At 41.4% G+C, this 25,165-nt stretch overlaps 1 protein-coding gene across 2 annotated transcripts in view; it reads left to right on the forward strand.

Moving 5' to 3' along the window:
* The first annotated feature begins 741 nt into the window (after positions 1 to 741).
* Positions 742 to 25,165, forward strand: part of ldlrap1b (low density lipoprotein receptor adaptor protein 1b) — a 48,437-nt gene continuing 24,013 nt past the window's right edge. For both annotated transcript variants that reach the window (XM_085342625.1, XM_085342626.1), the window contains exon 1: positions 742 to 1,061. In XM_085342625.1, coding sequence (XP_085198751.1) covers positions 977 to 1,061 — 85 coding nt within the window. In that variant the 5' untranslated portion in view covers positions 742 to 976. The remainder of the gene's footprint in view (positions 1,062 to 25,165) is intronic.

Raw genomic sequence — 25,165 nt, forward strand, 5'->3', positions numbered from 1 at the left:
TTATCTGCGATTATAAAACTTACATTTTGTGTTTATTTATCAAAGATTTTCTATTTTTTACTGTGGACTCACTGTAAAGGCCTTTACACACTGGACACTTAAAATTCATGCAAATATTTGAATATTAATATATGATTTTATGATCTTAACAATAAACTAATAACAATAAGAAGCGATTTTTCCAATCCAAATAAACAAATGTGACCAATCAGACCACTGCATTTGGCAACATGTACACTGCAGTTCTAAACACCACCCGTACTGAATACACAAATAGTAAAATTATACTATTTTGCCTGAGACACGCAGCTAGACATTCCAGGTCAACTGGCTATAAAATTTGACAGTTTAATGGTTTGTTTTTACTTCCTTAATAGTACGCCAGGCAGATATGCCATTTGTCTTCTTACGGTATGTCAGAATGAAGGCTATAAAAACAAACAAAAATACAGTTCAAATTTTTTGACCTCTTGCTTTGTAAGTTGCACATTTTCTAAAGAGGACCTGTGGGCCGGGTTGGGTGCCTTTGACGGCCGCTTCTGGCCCCCTAACCATATTTTTGAACCCCCTTATGAGCAGCCGGCGATCGGAGGATCACGTCAGTCGTCGCAGAAGACGCGGGGGGACAGTAGAAACTGTAGGCCGGGTCTTAGAGGGCGTTATTAACAGGAATAACACTAGCACCGCCCGTCCGGGCTGCCAGCGCCGCCGCGGCTGCTGTTACTACCTCACCCACTCGCGTGACTCCACAAGCGGGCGTCACGCACCTTATCCGGTTAATTTACATACTAACACCGCCCAGGGGGACGAACATGGTAATTTACCGTCGGCTGAGAGCTAGTCGTACGAAGGAGGGGAGAGAAGAACAGCTGAAACAAAGTTTGAACGACAGAGGTTTGTTTTAAACCGAGCGGAGTGTTTCGACACGCACACACAGGCGCTCGTCGGGCTCTTTGCCCCACTTTTGGATTACGATATGGACGCTTTGAAATCCGCCGGAAGGGCAATTATACGGAGCCCCAGCATCGCCAAACAGTCCTGGGGTGCGGGCAGACATAAAAGTAAGTATTCGCCGTCTCATTGCACTCATGTGTTATCCAGTAGCTGGTGCTAATTTGGCTACACCAAAGCTAACTTGGCTAAGAAGAGCTAGCCTCCACAAGTAGCTAACTGTAAAACCGGTGGTCTCCGAGCGTTACCTAGCTACAGTTGTCGTAGTGGCGTGAACACCTAGCAACCCGAATAGTTTCACATCAGGAAACGTTTAGTGAGGGGATTGAACTAACTTGACACTGAAACTGACAGCAGCGCCCCGCAGCTCGTAAACTGACTCCCTGTGAGGCTCGGAATAACAAGTTCAGCCTCCACGCCGGCTCCCTGCCCACTCCGCTGAGTTTATTTTGGAACAGGGGCGCAAACAAAACGTGTCAGAAGTTTGAGGAGTGCTGCTGTTTTTCCTGCCACGTCGCTCAGACGCGCTCGGAAACGTGCAGGAGAGGATCGGTGGGAGCTAAAACACTGTAATCTGGACTTTAAGGAGGCAGGAGCAGGCACGGAGAGATGAGCGGTCTCCTTCCTGGCAAGCCTTTACAAGCCCTACAACTCACTCTGTTGCTAGGCGATGCACACTGGGAAACACAAAAATGAGGAGGCTGTGTTAAAGGGGGGATTCTTCAAACACCATGGAGGTGTCTTTAGGATGCACTATGATGACGATGCTCTTCAATCGTTGCATGCATGCTCAGCTGCCTTGCACAAAGAGTGGGGGGTTACCCCCTGCTCCCCATGCCTCTCTGGCTTTTTTTTATTTTGTTTCACAGACAATGGAGCTGTTGGCTTGACCGTGCTTACACGTGCCAGACCAATCGATGCTTTGTTTTGGGAGTGATGCACAATCAGCAGGGTCCTTCCACATGCGATCGGGCAGCAGCTACGCAGACCCCTCCATGAGTAATCGATCAGCTCAGCTGATAATGGAGTTTCCCCTCCATGTGGAATCTGTGGCAGAGGTCACACCTCTAAGTCTTTTTCAGAGGTTTTGAGTTTTATCTGGATGTTTTTAAAAATGAGAAAAGTTGGCAGAACTCCTGAGGAGCCTTTTTTAACGCTTTAAGATTGTAACGGTCTTTCAGAGGTGTAGAAATGATAATCAAATGATCACACCATGAAATGCATTTTAAATGCATTATATTTGTAGACATGACAGAATAAAGTAATCCTGAAACCAAGAAATTTGCTAGAAATCATTGATTACTTTCACTGTGGTGAAAAATACACAAAATGCTGGATGTACAGCTACATCTTACATATATATGCTAAAATTCTGGTCCGCATCAGTAAACTACTCACTATTGTGAGACTTGGCCTGTGGTTCGACAGACTCCAGCTCCACCGTCTGGAACGACAGCTGGAGATAGTAGTCCTTGCTCTTCTTTGAAGATCTGTTGTGAGCTGCAAGGTCTCTCTAACCAGAACCTGGAGCAGGTGGAGTGCTGGTTCAGGTGCCCCTAAACTGAGCAAATGAAGCATTACAGGTAAAAACTATTCTTTAAGCTGGTGGAGTCTGAGTCGATCCACAGGTTGAGACATTAGCTCTGTTATCTATTATCGCATTTACGGTATGATTTGTTCATGTATTTAAGAAAGCTACATCATTTATTGAATTCTGGGAAGTTAGCTAGTTCTTGTTAGGAGGGATTGTGAACTTTCAAGTCTCATCTCACCACGTGGGATAGGCAGCAGCTTAAGTAAGTTCTAAGACTTTTTTTTGCCTACATCATGATACTGGGCACATCCTTTAGGCGTGATCACTTCTGTCTTAAAATGAATTTTGGATATAATTATATTTGAGCACCTATCAGTGTACCTTGCTTTTAGTATAATGCTGCATAATCCTGTCTTTCCTGTGGGACCAGGAGCTGAGTTTATGGCACCAGCTAAGCATCTCGCATTAAATACTGTAATTACTGATATTTAAATATAATCATTATTTATCACTCTTGTCTCTGTGAGTGATTACCCACTCTCAGCAAGCTCTGCACTCTCCTATGTTGCTACCACACTGATGGTCATTAACCTAGCCCCTCGCTTTACAGCTTTACTGTTCTAACATGACAGTAAATAAACCCCACAACTGTAAACATAATGAAACAAACAGAAAATATAATTGATATAAAGTGGGCTTAATATATTAGCCAGTGTCCATACGAAGATACTCTAACTCTGGATGCAACAATATCAGCAGATGCATGTAATATGAATGGGTACTGTGAAATGATACTTAATTAATCTACAAAATAGGAGTGAATTAAAAAAATAATTTAAATCAAAAAGGAATAAACTCACAAACTCAAAATATGTTAGCAGAATTTCTAGTTTGTGTGTTTGTGTTAAGTGACAGACATCTCTGTTTTTGTTTGCTTGAATCTGCCCCATACACCGAACAATTAGAGTAATGTTTGTGAACACAGTCGCTGGAGTGCTTATTGCTTCTAACAGCCAAGGAGGAGGACTACAACCTATATCTGGAATCCAGTAAAATTATTTTTGAAACCTACCACTCGATATTTTTTAGCTGGATGGCGATATAAGATATATATCTCGATATTTTTTTAAGCCATAAAGTAAGAACAAAAAGAGAGTTCTTAGTTAAAGCTGTGTCCCAGATGTCACACAGGCACTTTTATTAACACAGATGCACATAAAAAATTACTCAAAAATAAATTATGAGCATTCATTAAATAATAATGCTCCATAAATAAAAGAAAACAATGTTGTTTTTGTGCATAACATAGAGCTCACAATTGTGCAGTCAAAATGTAAACTAAAAGACGCTGAACATAGTAACAAAGACAGACAGATGTCACAGCAGCTCTATTCCCAAGTTTTACTGCGTGACTGACAGCCTGGAGTTTGAAATCCGCTTCATAACCACGTCCCTTAACAGGTGCCATTTATGGTCCTTATACACACACAATACGGTAATATTACGTTGAAGCACAGTACGTATCACTCCGCGAGGCTCCTCAGTAGCCGTAATGCGCCGACAATCTATCAAGCGGTGCAGCTCCGTAGCTGACCAAAGTCGTACTCCAACATTTTTGACAGATTGCTGAGCGCCGTGTACCACATAAAAGCGGTTCGCGGCCATCAAGCACAACCAGAATTCATACATAAGGCGCGCTGTCAACTTTTGAGAGAATGAAAGGATTTTAGGCTGTGCAGCCCCTCCGGGCTGCATAGCGTTAGCGCGGTTAGCTCGTTAACACATTGACGCCGTCCAGCCCCACGCACGGGGCGATGCGCAGTAACTCGTTAACAGAGATTTGCTGTGTCCATCTTGTTGCTGCCTGCAGGTGAAGCGATGGGGGAGGAGGGGGAGTTGTGTTCAGTGAAGGAGAGAGGCGAGGCGGAGTAACGTTGCGTAGAGACAAAAGTGGATGAAAAAGAGGCAAACTTGCGGCTCCACAACTATAATTATAACGTAACATAGACTATATCGATATAAAGGATATTGTCACATCTTATATCTCGTATAAAGATATATCGATACGTTTTAAAAACTCGATATATCGCCCAGCCCTACCTACCACAACACTTTCTTATTCTTTCCTATCTGTGCATGACAAACTGTGAGCTTGCTCTTCTTTACTGATGTTAGATGGTGTTAGAAGATCAACCTGATGTTCACAGCCACCACCCAGTTTGAAGTGAATATATGACCAAAGCAGAATTGTTTCATTTATCTTGCCCAACATGTATTTCTGTCAATTCACATCAAGTTTTGTTGCTTTAATGTGTCCCATACACTAGACGGTTACTTTTTATTAACATCTGAGCACTGACCTGAAGTTATTAATCATTTCGGAGCGTTCAAACTGTACACTGTTCTTGGATACACAAACACCAGAAGCCGCATCCAGATAAGTCTCAAGATCTCACTTTCTGTCACGTTGATGTACCCCATATACTGTACAGCTATCGGTAATATCTGAACAGCACCATTGATTTGGATCTTTAATCACTACAAGAGACTCGGTCATGGAGGGCTGTTACTGCGCTGTTTTCAACCACACAAACACTGGAAACCAAATTAGACATCCACCAAACTCAAAATCTAAACACAATATGTACCAAAATAATAACACTGCTAACTTAAGATTTTGAAGGTAAGAGTTCAAACCACAGGTCTTTGTTCTTACTAATGCATATGTTACATTTTTAGAAACAAGTACGCAAATCTTTACTCATTAGTGTGGTTAAAAAACCTCTGAACATAAGTAAGTATACTTTAAACTTTGTATTAAGTTGAAGGCATTTCTCACACAGTGTAGTCAGCCTTTTTAGAGCAGCTGTTTATATTGTTTGATTCTTTCACCTACATTACTAATTTATTTGGGGTTCCTGTTTTTGTGTATGATCAAACAATGCGTCACCTTCCCCTTTTTTCCCCCAATCTGTTAATATAATCTTACACTTGGCTGTTTTGGTGCTGTGAGTAAAAAGCAACTTGTCATCCTGTGGTGTTGATAGCTTCTCTAAAGTGTACCCTGCTTTTAAACATGACATTCATGCAGGGTAAGAATTAAAGGTAGGGCTGAACGATATATCGCATTTGCGATAATATCGCGACATGATCAAGTGCAATTTTCTAACCGCAAAGGCTGCGATTATACTGCGATTATAAGGCTGTCCAAATTACTACCATATCCCAGAATTCATAGCGCGGCCCAGCCAAACTCCAGTTTCCAGCAATGGCGGCCGCTACTAAGTTTTAAAATTACTCATACTAATCTTTCTGGGTCACAAAATAAACTTTTAACATATTTTCAGGCGAGAAAGTAGTTGTGTAAACATCAAATATCTGCTCGGTTTATCAAGATATCCCATATTTGCAAAAGTGCTTCGACGTTTTCAGAGGCGTCTGCTACCCACCAGCTCGACAGCTAGCCGGGAGCTCGAGGGTTACTGATGCGGCCGAGAACGGCACAACTCCCGGCACATCATTTTCAGATCACCGCGGAGTTTCGCTGCTCGGGTTAAACGTAATATATAAGTCACTTAGACAACCTAAAAATGTTATTGTTGGGCTTTTTTCAGTGTTTTGTTTGTTCGTGAGTAAATCGGTTTGGCTGAGATTAAAGTTATTAGATTAGATAAAATAAAACTTTATTAATCCCCCGGGTGGGTTCCTCCTTGGTTTTCACACAGCTGACTAAACGTCAAACAGAAAACTTATTAAACAGAAGTATGAGACAGTCGAGAATTTACACCAGTGTCTGGTTATATTTTAGATAGCAAGAAGCAGACGGCCGAGTTTATTAAACTCCACCGAGACAGCGGTGACGCTAATCAGAACTAGCCTTCTGATTAGCTAATCAGAAGGCTAGACCGTCCAATTTCACGCCTTTAAACTTTAAAGGCGTGTTTGTGTGTGTGTTTATACAATTGCTATTATGTTTGCACTTTATGTGTAATGTTACTGACTGCAGAGATCAGTAAGATGTGTGTATTTTTTATTTATTAGTTTTATTTATTTAATATTATTTTTTAATTGAATGACTGTCTAGTAGTTCACAGAAGTCGAAAAACTGAGTGTGGTAAAGCCACTGATTTTTTTTATGTATATTTCTGCAATCTGCACATTGTACTGACTTTCATTTTAATGTTTACACCAGGGTTCCTTGTCAGCACTTTATGCTCAGATGTTTGTAAGCTAAAAATAAACTATTGTGTATGTTCAAATATACTGTTGTGATTGAAGAAGTTAAATAAAAATGTCAGTCATCAATTCATGCATCACCTCATGTCATCATAACAGAGGTCTGTCTTCCAGGAAAGAACAGTTTAAAATTAATGTAATATAGTATTGGCCATACTATATGATGTATTGCTTGTCTTTGTTTAATAATACAGAAGACAAAGACCTTAAAAAATAATCGCATATCGCATCGCAATCGCAATATTGGGGCAAAAAATCGCAATTAGATTATTTTCCATAATCGTTCAGCCCTAATTAAAGGTTCACTTAACCTCGTGCCCTCTGGCTTGGATTGTATTGCCTTAAAGGCACAACATTTCAGTCTGTATATGCAATTAGGGTAAAGTTTTGCCTTTTTACAGTCTTGTTCCTCCCGTGTGTGGGCTTGGCCTTGTCAGAGCAGCCTATTCACAGCATTGGCATGCATCAACACTGAATTCCTCTTCTCCTACTGTCAGTGGTAGATCATAACAGGTGCTGTTATTGTTTTCATTAAGCTCCTGTGTCTTTGAATGCTTGCTGTTCGTCAGCCTTTTAGAATAGCCTGACGTCAGTGCTTGCTTCGTTCCCTTTGCTCTCCTTTTTGCATTCGTTTCCTGCATATCTTTAAAGAGCATGCTTTCTTTCTTGGCTTTCCTGCGCTGCCCTCTCATTACATCGACATAGTTTGGATTTTTTTTCTGGTAGGTGGTAGAGTGGTATGTAACATTAGACCTCTTTTTAGGTCATGAAAGCAACGTGTTTGTGTGCATGTGTGAGTGAGACAGGAAATCCCCACCTATATGACTAAAACATTTTCTTCTCATGGTCAAGAGGCTGTCTCCTCTGAGGTTATTGGTACTGACACTGCTAGATTACCGAATGTCTGAGTTGACCAGACTTGTGTGTGTGAGAGTGTGGACTACGTTTCATTTAAGACCTTTATGTGGAAACCAAAGTTGATGTTGATCAAAGTTATCATGATGTGTATTTCTACACCTTTTTCAGATAGTACTGCATGTTAAACTGTTATTATCGTGGATTAATGTCAGCTGCCTTGTTGGTTTGAGGAAGCCACCCGTCTCATGATTCAGTTGCTTGTAGATTCACATAAAGCAGGAACAACTTGAAGTATTTGCTTTCTGTTGGAGTTTATCAGTCTCTCACATCAACTTCATTGTGACTGATGATTGCATTGAATGTTTTTCTCTACACTTACAAGTAGTTATGGCAACCAAATGGGCAACCTAGAAACTTTTGACTGTATATCTCTCCTGGTGAGAGGCAGCCTTTCTCCAAAGAAGCGCGGTCTGACTTGAACTGACTGCAATCCCTCTGAGTTGGATCAGTGAAGGTTTGCATGTAACTGTGGAGGAATTTGTTTATTTTTCCAGATCTCTGAGGTTCTGTCTGGACTGTGAATACAGAATTTATAAAATAATATGAATTTTTTGTTTACGCAGATGGTTACAGGCTAGTTAATCGTTGTGTTATTGCAAGCAGATTGCATGCAATTGTCTGCTTGACCACATTTAATCACAGACTGATACGAGACTGTTTTGTTGCCAATTTATTGCCAACTTTATGCATCAAAATAGCATTGAAGACAGCACCTGACATGCCTTTCTTTAAAACAACCATTTCAAAGGCAATGTGATCAGAAGTTTATTCCACATGTCACAATAATCCTGGTTGCAACCTTGTGTGAGTGTAGCCAGGTTTAGGTCTGGACTTTACTGGTGTAATTGCGACATGCTGTCAGAGATTTTCAAGTTATTGCCGCAAATGCAATACAAGATACTGACTCATTAATCAGTGTCCAAAAGTAGTTTTAAACATATTTTAGTGATCAATATATAATTGTCTGTATAGGGTGTGGTGAGTAAAGACATGACCTCAGACACCACCCATGTTTATGTAAGAGGGTGGTGTGCCAAGTTATCAGCCAAACCCGGCGAGCTGTTTCCATAAACTGTAAAAGTACCATCATCCCTGCTCCAGCCCTGGTCACCCGGTGCAAAGTCATCCAAAAGTATCTGCCAGGCTGTAATAGAGATCACATCCTGCTGGCTTCCTTTATGGAGTGTAAAATCCTTACTGATTTACTGTGATCTGTATCTATAAGCTGCTTCTGTGTTTGGTCATGTGTGAGCATGTGCTGGTAGGGCTGCACAACTATGCTTCGTCACTGTTTCTCCCAGAGAACGATATTAAAAATAGATGCTGTCAGGGCAATAGATGAAAATGAATTATTGGACTTAAACATGGTATTCAGTGTTGGTGAAACTGGCTGCTTTGAGTTTGTGATCAGAAAAGTAGAACTTTTTCTATGTGGCGTTATTTTGGACTAACCACTGTTAGTTCTCCAAAGTGCATCTTTTAATGAAAGCATAAGTCTATTTATGGCAAAAAAGCTAGAAAATGAAGTCTTGAGTCACTAACTCTGTCTTTTGTTTCACGTTCTATTTTAAATAATAGGATGTAACACATTTACACCTGCTTTTAACAGTGCAGGGTGCTTCCAGTTTACTCTGTCATTCCGAGACACCAGTAAGGACGTCTGGGTCTAAACAGCATGACTTCGAGGAAAGAAATAGTTCATGTAATCTCCTTTAGCCATATGTCTAGACATATGGTCAGTGTTGCTTTGGTTCATTGTTAGTAGGCCGTGTTGGTGCCTAATAAACACCACTTGAGGCAAGAAGAGAGCCTAAAATACCAATTAAGTGTATTTGGATAGCCTTCTCTTTGTTAGCAGTTAGTGCTCCAGTCCACAGTTACAGCTCCTTCTGTTTAATCTGTCGAGCAATGGTGTCAGTAATACTTAAATACCTACACAAGTCCTCAAGCATTACTGTGCACCTACACTAGAGACAGTCCTCCTTTCTGTAACTTGACTGAGTGTATCTGTAATGATTTATGGATCTCTTTTGAGTGTTCAGCCAGGAGGAAGGAATCAAACACCCTGCCTTTCCCCACCCCCTCCATCCCTGTTCAGCATCAGCACAATCCTCACATTTCACGCTTCCTCTTTACCATTAACTCATTCTATATATGAAGTCTGTGGGACTGGAAAGAGGATTATTTATGAATGTGAAGCTATTTTCACACAACACTGCAGCCCTGAACTTTTCTTGGCTTTACCCGTCAGAGCTGTCCTGGAGGAAACACTGGGCAGCGAATAATTACATTCTTCCAACGTGTTTTTAAATGACTTGTTTTGTCCACCCAGCAGTCCAAAATCTAGAGTCACTGTGCTGTCCTGTGGCCCTTGGCCTCGTGTCCATTTTGGCTGCTGAACCTGAATTTTTCTACTGGTTAACAATCCAAGGCTTATACAGGAAATTACTTCACCTGCTTTGCATCTGTATGAACTTGTTTCCTCCCAAGATGTCTGTCTCGTTTCTCCTGGGAGGCTCATGTCTTTCAGATTAGTTATCATTTGCTTTGGTTTGACTGTTGCTTTAGTTTAAGGCACATGTGGGTTCGGGTTGGTGCAGGTTCTGTTTGGTTTATATCTCTGACCTTTTTATTAAATCTAAACCTTTTGGAAAACTGTTGCTGTGCTGAAAATGCCTCAGGATTCCTCAATCCTGCTTGGATCTGCGTGTCTGTGCTGGTGCCAGAAGTTGAAAGACATCTGCAAAGAAACACCCAAACGCACTGGAGTCGTGTGCAGAGAGTACACTAGTAGAGGGGTTGACCTGCATACTGCGTAAATTTCAGGGTCATGCTGTAGATCTGTGGTCCCGGGTGTGAAATGCTGATGTGTTAAACAAGACAAACATCGATCTGCACTTTAGGCAGACTTTACTCGATTATCTTATTCTGTTGTTTTGCTGTGGATGAGCCATCCATCCCACACCTAGATTTTTCAAAACAATTACAGCACATTGTTGTTGGATATAAAACCTCCAACCTGTTCTTTTGACTGAGGGCTACTGGAAAAAGCTGCCTGCGTTTTGGTGCTATGAGCCCTGAGCAAGAAAAAAGAAACTGAAACTCTATGCAAAGGAGTAGAGTGCAATCAATCTAACCAACTGCTGAAACTGTCGGCTGTGGAGTTTCTGTTCTTTACAGATAAGCGTCCAAACCACAACACCAAGGAAGACAAAACAGACTCGATAGAAGCACAATAAAATAAGGTAATCATGGTTTTTGAATCTTGAGATGCTGGCGTCCTTTTAAACACAGCTCCAGTTTGCTTCAAAGTTCAGTTATGAATAAATGATTGCACATTCCAGTATCACACCTTTAATGATCTTTAGCGTATGAGAGCATTTTCTAAACGCAGTGGTTATATCTTTTAATTTAGATATGTTTATTTGAATCAGTCCATTTTAACATAGGGCTGTTTTCATACCTGCTCGGGCTCATTTGTGCACAAATGAGATAAAAATGAATCCTTGTGAGGAGAAAACTTCCATTTATGAGGAAGCCAAGAATCCACTCCACAAAATTGTTCTAAAGACCTGCTGGTTGAAATATGAGGCTGAACTCGTATAAGAAAAATCAAGTAACATTAGCCTAGTGTATGTGTAGTGTATGTAGGGGTCAGGCACACTCTGTTTGCCTTCAAATTTCTCACCAGTTTTTCAAGGATTTTTATCATGCCTGATGTAAGAGCAAACCTGTCTTTAATAATTTAGAGATTTGGTGGTATATTTATCTGCATAGACTACAAGGTGCACCGTGCATCCCTCGATTTTGTGGAGACTGCATCGCTTTCAGTGAGAGTGATTTGAGCTGCGTTGGAGTGCAGCCGCTCCTGTTAGCCGTGACTCCGCGCAGAGCGCTTTAAGGATCACTTTCATAACCCAGATTCCCGCTGAGAGTACATTCTGGCCTCAGCTGGTCATCCGCTGTAATCCCTGACTGGCATGACCTTTCATTTCTCCTCTCATCTCCTCACTTTCCTTCATTGAGTGGATTTGGCCAATACTGAGTGACATGTGTCTCAATGTTAAGGCATCAATTATAAGACTCTTATTTTCTACAAATCCTTCCCTTCACACTGAACGTTGTTTCAGACGGGCCTAAAAATTAAACGCTGATGGCTGCACGCTCATGCAACACGTGCACCGTCTGATATTGATTATGATTATTATGATTAACCCACAGGTTTGGAGGATGAAAGTAGAGAAGCATCTTGAAGCTCAGGGACAGACAGACGAGGTCACATGCTGATGGGCTAAAATTTAGCGAGGATCCATTTAGCCGCTAAATGGATCCTCGCTGACTGTTCATTTGATCTCGTTTCGTATCGATTGCTCCCTTAGTGAACTGGTCTGTTTATGCCTCTGTGGTCATTTGTGCTTAATGGTTTTATTTGTGGATGTCACATAGAGTCTTTGACCTGGGTTTTCAGTCATTTCTTAAACAGTTTCCACTGAAGCTGGAGCTCAAAGGAAGACGGGACAATAGTAGCGTATCAGTTTTTGTACGCAGCCGAGACAGACAATGATAATTGTCCCATGTGGTCTAACACAGTTTTTCCCTTTGACTAACACTCAGTCTTTCTTTTCTTAACAATGCTCCCTCTCAGCCTTTTCCCATAATGCCCAGCTCTGTGAGTGATGATTTTACTCTACACTTGGAATCAAAAGGCTGAAAAGAACATATTGGCTTAGATGTAGAACTTTCTTTTATTTTGGGCACACTTAGAAGTTGAATGTTTCTTTCTCAACAAGCTCTGGGCTTTTTGTCTCTGCTTATACCTTCAGGCATCTTTCCTTGCGTCAGTCAGCAGTTTCTAAATTAGCCCAGAAAGTCCTGATTGGAATCTAATAACGCTGGAATTGGGCTTTTTTTGAACACGTCTTGTTGCTGTGAGACTTAAAAAAAAAAAAAAAAAGTCATCTCACAAGAGATATGGGTCACTTGAGGTCTCAAAGGATCCATGTTACACTATTTTCTCACAAGTTTAAGATTTTGTAATTGGAGCACAGGTATTAATGCATGAGATGGTGAGGCATTTTTTAATTTTTTACTGAAAGTAAAACGATGAATAATTCAAAGCGCTACAGAGGAAGCTGGTCCTGGCAATTATGCAGCTCTTGTTTCAGATAGTTTTAACATTGTAAACTGACACAGTCTTATGGCAGCGTTACTCCCCAATGACAGTGGTCTCCTGATGCAGCTTTGACTCAAACTGCTCAGGAACAGTTTGATGGTTAAGCTCGATTCTTGGAGGACCCACACCTCAACCTGGAGGACCCAAAGGATCAGAGATGGGATTGTGGGATCTGCTCTGTAGTCTTAAGTGCAACCTGTTAATATAGTGCTGTTCACCCACCACTTAAATAAAAAATGATGCCACCTGCGATTGATTCACTCATGGACAGTCCCCTGTCTAATTTAGTAAGGCGTGCCAATCAGCGTGTACCTGCACTTCCCATCTCTTTTTCCTGTTGGCTGGCTTGGAGGCCTGGGTTGTTCCTGTGGCGCTCTGTGACATTTATTCAGCTTGTTCCCCAGAGACGACCTGCAGTTGAATGTACTCTAACTCAAACCAGAGCCTGCAGTGATCTCACCGAAGCTGCAGAACAGAACAAGTACTACTGCAGAAATTGTGGATTTGTAGTTTATCTGGGAGATGAGAAACTGGATGTTATTTTTCTTTTTTGGTATAAAATATTTGGCAAATAAAATATGTCACTGTATTTGCATTTATTTAATAAGTCACTAGAGGCCGTGTGCTTTCATTGAGGACACCACAGTATATGTGCTTTGATTAATGGGTATTTTTATTATTCCTGCAGGTCTTAAAACTATAAACATGACTTTGTGTAAATGAGGCCCGTCGTGGTGACAGGCTGTAGTGTGTTTTTTAAAGTCAGTCCATGTGAAGTCTGCATGTGATGTTTTTATAAATTTTCATAATGCGTGTGAATAATGGGCTGTGAAGATTGAATCTGACTGTTAAACTGCTGTGTTTGGCCCTTTTTATTTAATTAGTTGTACAGTATCATGTTAATCGTGGTGGTTTAAATGCTCCCTGACATTTTGCAGGAGACATCTGTGCCAGTTTGTTTAGGTTGACAGCTGGCTTTGACTTCCCTCGCTGTCTGTAGAGCAGTGGTGTTTAACAGCACCTCTGTTAAACCATGATTGTCTGGAGGACCATATAAAAAGGCAGCCAGGCAGTGCAGCCTTTCCCAGTATCCCAGGGTGACGCACATCTCCAACCATAGCAAGACTGAAACCCTGTGGGTTGCCAGATTTTTATTTTTTTAATTTTTTCCTGTGCAGATTCCTCTGTATGACAATAAAATGTGTTTTTAAACCAGTTGAAACTGCAGAGAAGATTGAATTTCCCATTTTGCTCATGAGAAGATATGCAGGTGTGCCGGAGTGTGTCCAGCCAAGCCAAAACAATGAGTCATTCACAGTTTGAGTCCAGAGGTTACAGACGTGTGCACTGGGATCCTTTCCTCTCACGCGGCACCATGCAGAGAGTTCTCAGTGCTGTGAAGCTCCTTTCTGAGCCTAACAAAGGAGCAAACTGTCAGTGCTGCAGGCTCGACCCGTGCACTCTGCTTTGGTGGTGACATCTTTATCTGTGCTTGTGTCAAACCAAACTGTGTCACACTGGCTGCTAGTTGCCCTTCCCCACTTTCTGCAATCTGAAATAATGATTCATAGCAAACATGGGGGAATAAATACCTGTTGCATTTTGACACTACAACAGATTACTCACAGGCAAACAACTTGTTGGATGATGTCAATAACGGGAATTTAAAAGGATTTTCCCACATCCTGTTGGAACATTAACTCCCACCGGTGGAACTGATTGTGATCAGTCAGATCTCCTTCACACAAAGATGAAGGAGATCTGACTCAGTCACTCCAAAGTTACAGTAACTTTACCTGTATAGCATTTTGTAAAACCTAGAGTTGATACAAACACAGATTCAGGCATACATTCTTATATATAGTTTCATTCAGGCATTTAGTGTGACCCATATTCAAAAGGAAATGATTAAAGAAAAACCATTGATCCCAGGGCCAGAGAGGCTGACTACAGTAGTCTGTAAGCAGGAGCCATTTGTATGTACTTCCATTAAAATTGTAAAACACCTTCTAAATTTCACTGGAAGCCAGTGAAGGGAAACAAGCGTAGGGGTGATGTGGAATCACAGGCTACCTGGTTAGAGAGTGAGTTAGTAGTGTTTATTATCCCTTTGGAAATTCTCTGTATTCATTTCAGATAAATACAACCACAACAAAGATGACCTCAGAGACACAGTCGATGCTGTTGTTCCATAGCAACAGCAACATTGCTATCCTTTGCCCACCGCTCGTGACTCACAAAGCCAGGTCACATTGTTGTTGAGTTACCGCGTGAAGTTCTGTAAAAAATTCGACACAGTTATTTTAAATGGCATTGCAAGCATCACCTCGAGGGTGTGCGACCTGAGCTGGAATGTGGACACTTTGGATCGCAGAATTTAGTGGCCTTGCTGTGTCATCTGGAGCAGTTCGTGTGAAAAATAGCTCACAGTAATCTAGGAGAAGAAAATTACCTGTGTGTGTGTTCCAAGTTACAGGCTGATGGTAAAGGCTTGAATTCTGTTGTGTGTTGTGGTTTTTTTTTTTTTTTTTTTAGATAAAAGAAACCAGACTGGATGAGTTTACAGATGTAAGTTGAAATGTTTCCGAACAATAATACCGTCATTCTTAGCAGCTGATTTGACGTCGCAGGCGAGGGGGACCAATTTTGTGGCCGCCCTCCTTAATAAAGCTGTCGGGGCCAAACACAAATCATGCGACCCTCGGGCTGAAAAGACTGTTACTGTTATTTATCTTTTATTTGTTCTCAGCGCTTGTGCAATCATGTCTTGTATTTGGAGATGAGCTTTCATCCATTTTCAAGCAGAGAAACACTATTAATGTCAGCTGGAAGCAGAATAGATCGCAGTGACAAAATGACTCTGTTGACAGCATGGCTCTGGTGGTGATTTGTGTTTTTTGTGCCTGTATGGCTGCACCTCTCTCCCTCTTTGGGAGCTCCACCGTATGAACTGAATTATTTAGTCTGCACTCGCGGCGCAGCGGAGTGGTCCTGCTGTTTCCACAGTGATTAAACTGTTGCATCTCCCTAATTGGCCATTACATTTGTCATACAAAGGCGGCACTTACGTGCGCCTGCTGCCTTCATTTGCAGATTTTTAACTTCTTTTAAAAATATTTTACAAATATTTCACTTCCCTTTTCTCTTTCATCGTCTTCAGTCTTTATTTGTCTTAAAATGTCTCGATGCCTCCATCTGTCCTTTGTCACCCTCTGTCCATCTGAAAATAGAGGCATGGCCAGAAAGAGCAGAGTGATACTCATCCTTTCTGACCTTCCTCTGTGTTGGCTTTGACCAAAAGACTCAGCACCATCACCACTGCTTTACCACTTCTGCACAGGCTCATCGACCAAATCCCTTTGATTATAATTCCCAAGACTTCTGTGCCGTCTTGCCTCTCCTAATCTCTTGTTGCATCAAAAGGACCCATCTCCCTCTGTAGTTTTAGCTTCATTAAAACTTCATGAAAACTTCTGGGTAATGATCGAATCTTAAAGTAGCAGCCAAGACCATCACGTTATGTTTTCTGCCTTTTACCACTAGAGGAGATGGACAGCTGCAGCTGGGCCTTGCTGCCATATCTCACTAATAGCATGTTTGGTTAACCCTTCAGACCTAATCTTAAAATTTAGGCGGAGACATAGTGTATAAATACACTATGAGTTCTAATTTAACCTGATGGGATAATGATTGTTGGGCAAGCAGCGGTTGGGTGGGGAGTGTGGACACCCAAGTTTGTGAATGTGATAACTCGGGAACAAGGCGATGTAGAAGTTTGAGATGGATACCATAGATGTATCTGTTAGTGTGTGTATGTTGATATTGTGATTCAGCATTGCACTCCTAACAGTTGTTCAGTTGTTATAGGTTAACCCTATTTTTTGTGTTTTCGCTCCTGCGGTGTTTTGTCAGTTTAAATGGATCTCCCTCCCCAGTGGGTTTGTTTATGCAGGTGTGAACACAGTAATTGCACTCAGGCGTGGACCAGATCAACCAGACTGAGACCAAACCCTTGATGCCAAGTGATTGCACATGATTTAACCTTCATCTGACCCAACTACCAGGTGCACTCTGCAAGTTTAAGCTAATTACCTTGCTCTAGCCACGTATCTATTGCTTTCTGGGATATGTCTACTCTGATATGAGTGCAGTATATGTGCACAGTACACAACATGTAGCAAATAGGTGTAAAAGTAAGTGGGGGCTCGCGGCTTTAGAACAGAGCGGCTTCTTCCTGTTTTTACTTTTGCTGCTGCTGTCCCCAGACAGTAAGAGGACCGGACGTCCTCTCATGGTTAATAGTGACACATTTTGGTTTGCTTGGAGTAAAACATGGAGGGAAAAAGCTGTATGTTTATGAATGAATTTGGACAAGGATTATCTGGAATGGGATTCTTGTTCCCGGGTAGAGGAGACTGGAGCAGGAACTGGCAGAAGGATTAGTGTAACGTCTCCAATTATTTTGAAGAGAGAGCTGAGTGTAAATGTGATGCTATTAATGTTCCTGGTTGATCTGATTTCCTTCCCCTCGTGGCCATGAGCTGTGGGAAATGACCAAAAGAATAAGCATTACAGAGACAAGCAGCAAAGATGAGCTTCCTGTGAAACCATTAAGGAGGGGCTGAGAGTCGAGCCAATTCTTCTCCTCATCAGGTGCCTCGTGAGTGCCTTGTAGGTGAGGTGTTTTGGGCATGTCCACACTGGTGAGATTGGGAAAGCCTCAGGGTTTCACCAGAAGAGCTGGATGGTGCATTCTGGGAAAGAGATGTGTGGGCGTCTCTGCTTAGACTGCCAGTGCTGCAATCCGGACTGGGAATAAGCAGCAGAAGGTGGATGGATGGATAAATGGAAGATTATTCAACTTTTAGATATTAGACAAAGTAAAATAACAGAGGTGATGGAAAAGGTTGTAAGACGTGACAAAGACTCAGTCATGAATAATTCTTTCTGTGCTCCAGTTTTTGATATGCAGACTGGCTATAAAACTGAAATTCAGTGAAATAACCACAGATTTCAGGAGCTTGAAGTGTGAGCTGAACACAATCTGACATTGTCATACATTGCGAAATGCGTCAGAGATGCTCTTTGTGCAGAAATCTCATCACTTTAATGACCTGTTATCACAGTTGGTTACAGGAACATTTGATCCAGACATCACACACATTACGTTCTTCTCAGTTTACTGTGAGCTGTTGTGTTTTTTTTAGAGGTTTCTCACATCAGCAGTTGAGCGATGAAGCAGCAGTACATTTTTCCTGGTTCGCCTCTTCTTCTGCAGCTGGGAGTGTTGAAACTTGTCCGAGGCAGGAAGAGACTGAGGGGATGGCAGCAGGATTTGATTGGCAGAGTGAACTGTGTGATTATGGGCTGCATACACCTCAGTGACTGATTGTCAGAGGCTCCTTTATTAAGGGTTATTACGAGTCTGTGATACTGTTGCTTTAACCTTTGTCATATCAAAATGTAAACATGTAAAGAAATGTGTGGATTCAACATGAACTGTGTGGGCGACTCTGTCAAACCTGTTTTATTTCCAAGGATAACTTTGTTTCAACTTTCAGTGCAGCAGGAAAACCGGGAAAAATGAGCTGTGTTTTTATGACAATCAATCAAAGAGTTCCTTGGTATGCATTTGGTGCATATGTCTGGTTTATGCCTATTGTAATGATTTAACTTCAGAGGAGGGACATTGAAATTAATGAATGAGTTAAAGTGTAACTATAAGTCACAATCTGATTTCCATTCCTGTGCTGAGATTTCAGTTTCCCAGTCTTTGTTCCTTATAATGTGAACGCTGCAGATGATGTAAACGTATGATAATGTACGTGATGTAAACGTCACACATGCCTAGACAACCACAGGCCACTGGAGACAGACTGCTTGGTGAGTGGTTGCTGGGTGAAATGTGTCGAAAAGAAGCTCTAAAAGTCTGCTTCGTTATTGCTTTGGTTGCAGGCAGATTGCACGAAAGACGCATACTGAAAATGGAGACTGTTCTCCGTAAAAGTAAAAGTCGTGTCTTACTGGTGCAACTTTTACTTTGAAGGCAAACGGTCTCTGCTGTCAGTATGCGTCACACTGTTCAGTTTCACATCAAGTTCAGTGAGTAGTTGATGTGAGTTTGCTGCAGTCAGTCATAGTTTCCAGGAAAGCTACAAACTCTGCAACCTGCTTGCAACCAAAGCCATTGTAAGGAGGAGGTTTTTAGAGCAGTGCAGTATACGTCTTCGTGACCAGTTTTACCTAGTGACTCCCAGTAACCTCCAGCATCAACTCGCCATTTTGCTGGGCAATACACATTTTTACCTTGCAGCCACAGGTTACTATCGAAGAGTTTGTATTCCCCGATCACTGGCTGGTCTCTAGACCTCTGTGACTGAGAGCTACATATAAAGAAAACACACTGGCAGCTAATTATACTTATATCCTTTGGACAGAACCAGCTGTGTTTGCAGCACATGACCATCTGACCCAGAAAGGCACGAAAATGTAGCACCCTGCTTTATTTATCCGCTCCATCCTTTGAAGAAGATTGCTTAATTAGACCATCGTGCTCACTGATAAGCACAGGCTCTACCTGTCCTGTCCCCCTCCTCTCAGCTAACAGCAGCTCTCCATCACCTGCTCTCTCAGGCTTATTTACAGGCAGTGTCACCCGTGAGCAGCTCTCACTGACCGGCCGAGAAGCCTTTGAAGTTTGCTCTAATCAGCACCGCAGCTGCACAGAGGCTGCTGCTGGTGGGGGTGTTAGTTGTGCTAATGCAAATGTGACCAATATGAAAATGGATTATTATTGCATATGAAGTAGTACTCTGGGTGTATGCACCAGGCTAAAAATAGCTCCAGTTCCAGAGTTGCTCATTTGAACCGCTATCGTGCCAGCTTTTGAAGAAAGCTGTTGTTTCGTTCTCATTTGTCTCATCTGCTGAACTTGAAGTCTCGGCTTGTTATCTGTGCAGTCTTGTCTTACGATTGCCTTCCCAGATCCTCCCTCGATAAGGGATTCCTGAGTCCCTGCAGTCAGGGTGAACTGCTGGTCACGCGTGGCTCAGCGGCTCGCCTTTCAGAGCCTGTGCGTGTTCTGTGATTGGCATCTCTCCTCATCCTTGAATCACTCGGAGCATTTACTGAGCATGTCTGACAGTTTGTTGAAATTCATTGGAGCAGACCTGTCAGCGGCGTGACTTTTGTGTAAACACTGAATGTCTCTCAGCTGAAGCTTCGCTGTCTCTTCTACAAACACCAGCAGGCATCCAAGGTTAGAGATGTTATGACCGTGCAGGTTAAGCCTGTGTTTCTATCCATTACAGAAAAGGTGAGATGAGGTAAGAAAAAGAAGAGTGATAAGGAGAAGTAAGGTGAGGCAAAGAAAGAAAAGGAATGGAGAGGGAATGTAAGGAAATGAAAGGTGAGCCAAAGCAAGGAGTGAAAAAGACGAGGAGAGGTAGGGAAAGGCGAGGGGGGGGAAGTTAAACATAAAACAGTATGGAGCGGAATAATTTAAAACTTAAATAAAACACAATGAAAAGTAAAATTTAAACAAAATATTAAACTATGATTCACTTTAGTTATATAAAAGCAGAATATAGCACAGCAAAGTGGCTTTATAATGCAGTATAAAAAGCTTACTGTGGGTAGTAAAAGAAAAACGAACCAAAAACAAGCACAGCAGATATGAGATGAGATTACAGCGTCTCAGATTAACAGTGAAATAAACTGTATTAACATGAGAGAACAGATGGATGCTGCGTTTGTGTGCAAACATCTCGAGCGACTCCTTGTAACTTGGTTTCAGTGATGAATAGCAGCTAGTGATTCTCCACCACAGATTCTATTATAGTGAGTGTTTTTCTTATCCAGGCACTAATGTAACTGCAGGATCAGCTCAGCAGGAGAGCTTCATCTCAAAGAGCTCGACCTTGGAGTGGGGCGTTCACTGTCAGACTCGCCCATTACTTAAGTGTCGGTTTGGTTGGAGCTGCTTTTAGACCATTAAAAACCATTCTCCATAACCACTTGCACTGGGTTGGTTTGGCTGGAGAACAAAGGAATATTATAGGCTAGCAGCTGTTTCCAAATGGTTTATGTTCCCTAAATTATATGGTGTCTTAAATTGCTGTTTACAGTAACTGTGTTCAAAAAGCTTTGGAAAACTGAAATAGTTTTTTGCACATCAATGGTCTCCTTTTATATTTGTTCAGCAGTTTTTAAATTAAGTACTTATTTACATTTACAAAATGGGAACTAGTTAAAATGTTCCTCAGAAAAGGCATAACATTGTTTCGTGCTGTGCCATTAACTACATTTTTATATCAGTTACCGTTTTTGCTCCATGATATAATGAAAACAAAATCAATACGATTTTTTTTTTTTTTTTTTTTAATAAAATCAGTTGAACCCCTGTCCTGTACAGCTACGTGTTTTCGGTTAAAAAGCCCAGTCTCACTCTCTGTTTAGTTCGGCTCGAGCCAACATGGTGTAAAAGTGAGCCACTGGTCAACAAGGGAAGAACTCACAGCGTTTTCATAGTTAATGGTATCCGTCCACGGCTGGCTTCATCCCTCGGTGTCTCGCTGCGGCTGCCAAGTCCCCCGCAGCCTGGGCTTTTTTTTGTCGCCATCTGCACCCACAGCCTGTGGTGGAGGCTCAGGCACGCAGGGACGGGCGGTTGCCCTTGTGAAATGGGCTTTATGATCAAAGCCCCATCAGCTGGTCTCGACCTAACTGGCAGTTTACGCTCGCCACTGACACCCTTGCCAAGGGAGCCGTGCGCCAAAACTAATGTCACTGGTGTCGTGCATGCGTGGGTTGGTCTTTACTGGCATTTCAAAGATAAATCAGCGCCGGAGCTCAGAGGGAAATTTGGAAATGACCTTCTGTAGAAACTTTGAATAATTCTTTGCAATCACTTTGTTTCCTGTTTTGACTTCCTCACTTCCTATATCAGCACTGATGCAGGGACCTTTGGGTTGCATAAGCTACTGCTCAGGACTAGACTGCAGCTTGCTTTAAACACCAGTATCAGTGTTAATGGATTGGTGTGATTTTATTTATTTATTTTGATCAATGGGGTCAAAGAAACCCCTCACATTAAACATTCTAAATGATTGGAATCACAATATTTTGTACAGTGCTATCTGCCTTCTTGGCGACCATCATCCTATCGGCTTTTGGTGTGTCAGTTTTATGGAATGGAAGTGTTTAAAGCAAGTATGACGTAAAGTTTAAATCTTGTTATTGTTTATAACAGTGTTATATCCCATACTGGTATTTTCAGCATCGGTGTGGCCCAGAATCTTTTAAATGCTGCATGTCTAATAAGATGTTTGCTGCTCATTTGGGACTTTCGAGCGTGACAGTGTACGTAACGATTAGTCTGCATGTAGACAAGCAGTCTGTGTTACTGTATTTAACACCACCAATCCCTTTTCTTCATTTAATTAAACTTGGTGTAAAAAATGGCTGAATTGTATATTTTTATTTTCAGTCTGGGTGAAATTCCTTTTAGAGAAGACCAATACCAGTAGGAGAAACGTTAGGTTAACAAACGTTACATTTGAAGTAGGGCTGAACGATATATCGCATTTGCGATAATATCGCGACATGATCAAGTGCAATTTTCTAACCGCAAAGGCTGCGATTATACTCTGGACATGTCCAAATTCATGGGCTGCATCCTCCTGAGGCCGCATTTGTAGACCGATTACGTCACAGCGACGTGCCGAAGGCTGTCCAAATTACTACCATATCCCAGAATTCATAGCGCGGCCCAGCCAAACTCCAGTTTCCAGCAATGGCGGCCGCTACTAAGTTTTAAAATTACTCATACTAATCTTTCTGGGTCACAAAATAAACTTTTAACATATTTTCAGGCGAGAAAGTAGTTGTGTAAACATCAAATATCTGCTCGGTTTATCAAGATATCCCATATTTGCAAAAGTGCTTCGACGTTTTCAGAGGCGTCTGCTACCCACCAGCTCGACAGCTAGCCGGGAGCTCGAGGGTTACTGATGCGGCCGAGAACGGCACAACTCCCGGCACATCATTTTCAGATCACCGCGGAGTTTCGCTGCTCGGGTTAAACGTAATATATAAGTCACTTAGACAACCTAAAAATGTTATTGTTGGGCTTTTTTCAGTGTTTTGTTTGTTCGTGAGTAAATCGGTTTGGCTGAGATTAAAGTTATTAGATTAGATAAAATAAAACTTTATTAATCCCCCGGGTGGGTTCCTCCTTGGTTTTCACACAGCTGACTAAACGTCAAACAGAAAACTTATTAAACAGAAGTATGAGACAGTCGAGAATTTACACCAGTGTCTGGTTATATTTTAGATAGCAAGAAGCAGACGGCCGAGTTTATTAAACTCCACCGAGACAGCGGTGACGCTAATCAGAACTAGACCGTCCAATTTCACGCCTTTAAATTTTAAAGGCGTGTTTGTGTGTGTGTTTATACAATTGCTATTATGTTTGCACTTTATGTGTAATGTTACTGACTGCAGAGATCAGTAAGATGTGTGTATTTTTTATTTATTAGTTTTATTTATTTAATATTATTTTTTAATTGAATGACTGTCTAGTAGTTCACAGATGTCGAAAAACTGAGTGTGGTAAAGCCACTGATTTTTTTTTTTATGTATATTTCTGCAATCTGCACATTGTACTGACTTTCATTTTAATGTTTACACCAGGGTTCCTTGTGTTTTTAAAGGGATGTCAAATCCTGTCATTTTTCTGTAAAGCAAATTTACCTTGCCTTTAGGTATAAATAAAGTTACCTTACCTTACCTTACCTTGCCAGCACTTTATGCTCAGATGTTTGTAAGCTAAAAATAAACTATTGTGTATGTTCAAATATACTGTTGTGATTGAAGAAGTTAAATAAAAATGTCAGTCATCAATTCATGCATCACCTCATGTCATCATAACAGAGGTCTGTCTTCCAGGAAAGAACAGTTTAAAATTAATGTAATATAGTATTGGCCATACTATATGATGTATTGCTTGTCTTTGTTTAATAATACAGAAGACAAAGACCTTAAAAAATAATCGCATATCGCATCGCAATCGCAATATTGGGGCAAAAAATCGCAATTAGATTATTTTCCATAATCGTTCAGCCCTAATTTGAAGCCCTTAGAAAGGCCTAAACTCTTCCCACTTACACCTGTTTGCACATCTTGGACAGAAACACTGTGGCACTGACAGCCGATCACGTTGAAGACCCTGGGTTAGTGCTGTCGTTGATAATGTTTTCCGATGGACCTTTTGAAGGGGGAAATGGATTCCCTCTGCCCCTCACTCAATCACACCACACAGAGGCAAGCCCTAAACCTTTTACAAGCTTCAAGGAGAGCTCGGCTTGTTTGTTGTTGGAGCGAATGGCTGAACAGTGACAGCAGTTGTTTACTTGTGTGAACTTCCACTCAGAAACTTTTTTCCTGCTGTTTATGCAGCTGGTTTCTAATTTACTCAGTTTTGCTCTGCTTTGTTGGGTATCTAATGCGATGTGCTGGCATAAGTTGAACATAGGTGTCGGGGATTTGGCACTACTTGACCAGATGCAGAAGCTTTATTCATAATGGCACAATAAGACGAAAACAAATTCGCCCTGAGCCGTCTTTTATGAATAGCTTCACTGTCAGGAGTTGGCAGAATTATAAATGAAATGTGGCAAACAGGAAAGAGCGACTAGTTTTTCCTCTTGAATCTGCAAGAGATGTATGATCTACACAGCACTGCTCATGTTGTTTTCCCCTTAAATGTAGGTGTTTTTGTAATCAGTGTTTTTAACAGAATAAAGGTTGATGATGGGAAAGAACGGGATAACTGTGAAACTGAGGCTGTGCTTAATTGTGTGTATAATTGTGTGTATTTACTGATATTGAAACGGATTTGAAGTGCGAAAGCAGAGAACAGATGCAGTGAAGAGTAATTAAAAAAACTGCCGTTATGCTTTGCTAATGTGTGATTCATGCAAATTAAACAAACTAAAGTCTTTGGCTGTCAGTAACTGCAGCTCCACATTTCCTCTACACACTTCCAGCTTCATGATAAAGCTCTTTTCCTTTGAAAGGTACTTTATCACCATTGTTTCATTGTCTGAAGTTTCCCTTTTCTCCCGTGTACCAAACAACAGGAGATTTGCTGATGGAGTCATTTTTACTGATGGAAATACTCCATGTAGTTGGGGTGACAGCAGTGACGTCTGGGTAAAGCCTTTGTGGCACCTTATGAAGCACATAGATTTTGTTTTTTGTTTTTTTAACTAGAGGTCATTATAGTTCACCAAAACAAAGTATGAAAAACAGTTCAGTTAACAAAGCTTGTCTTTAGCTTTAGTCCTCCTCGT

Source organism: Diplotaxodon limnothrissa, linkage group LG19, assembly GCF_057381915.1.
Source record: "Diplotaxodon limnothrissa isolate DT_005_m linkage group LG19, D_limnothrissa_male_GT1.1, whole genome shotgun sequence".
NCBI classification, from domain to species: Eukaryota; Metazoa; Chordata; class Actinopteri; order Cichliformes; family Cichlidae; genus Diplotaxodon; species Diplotaxodon limnothrissa.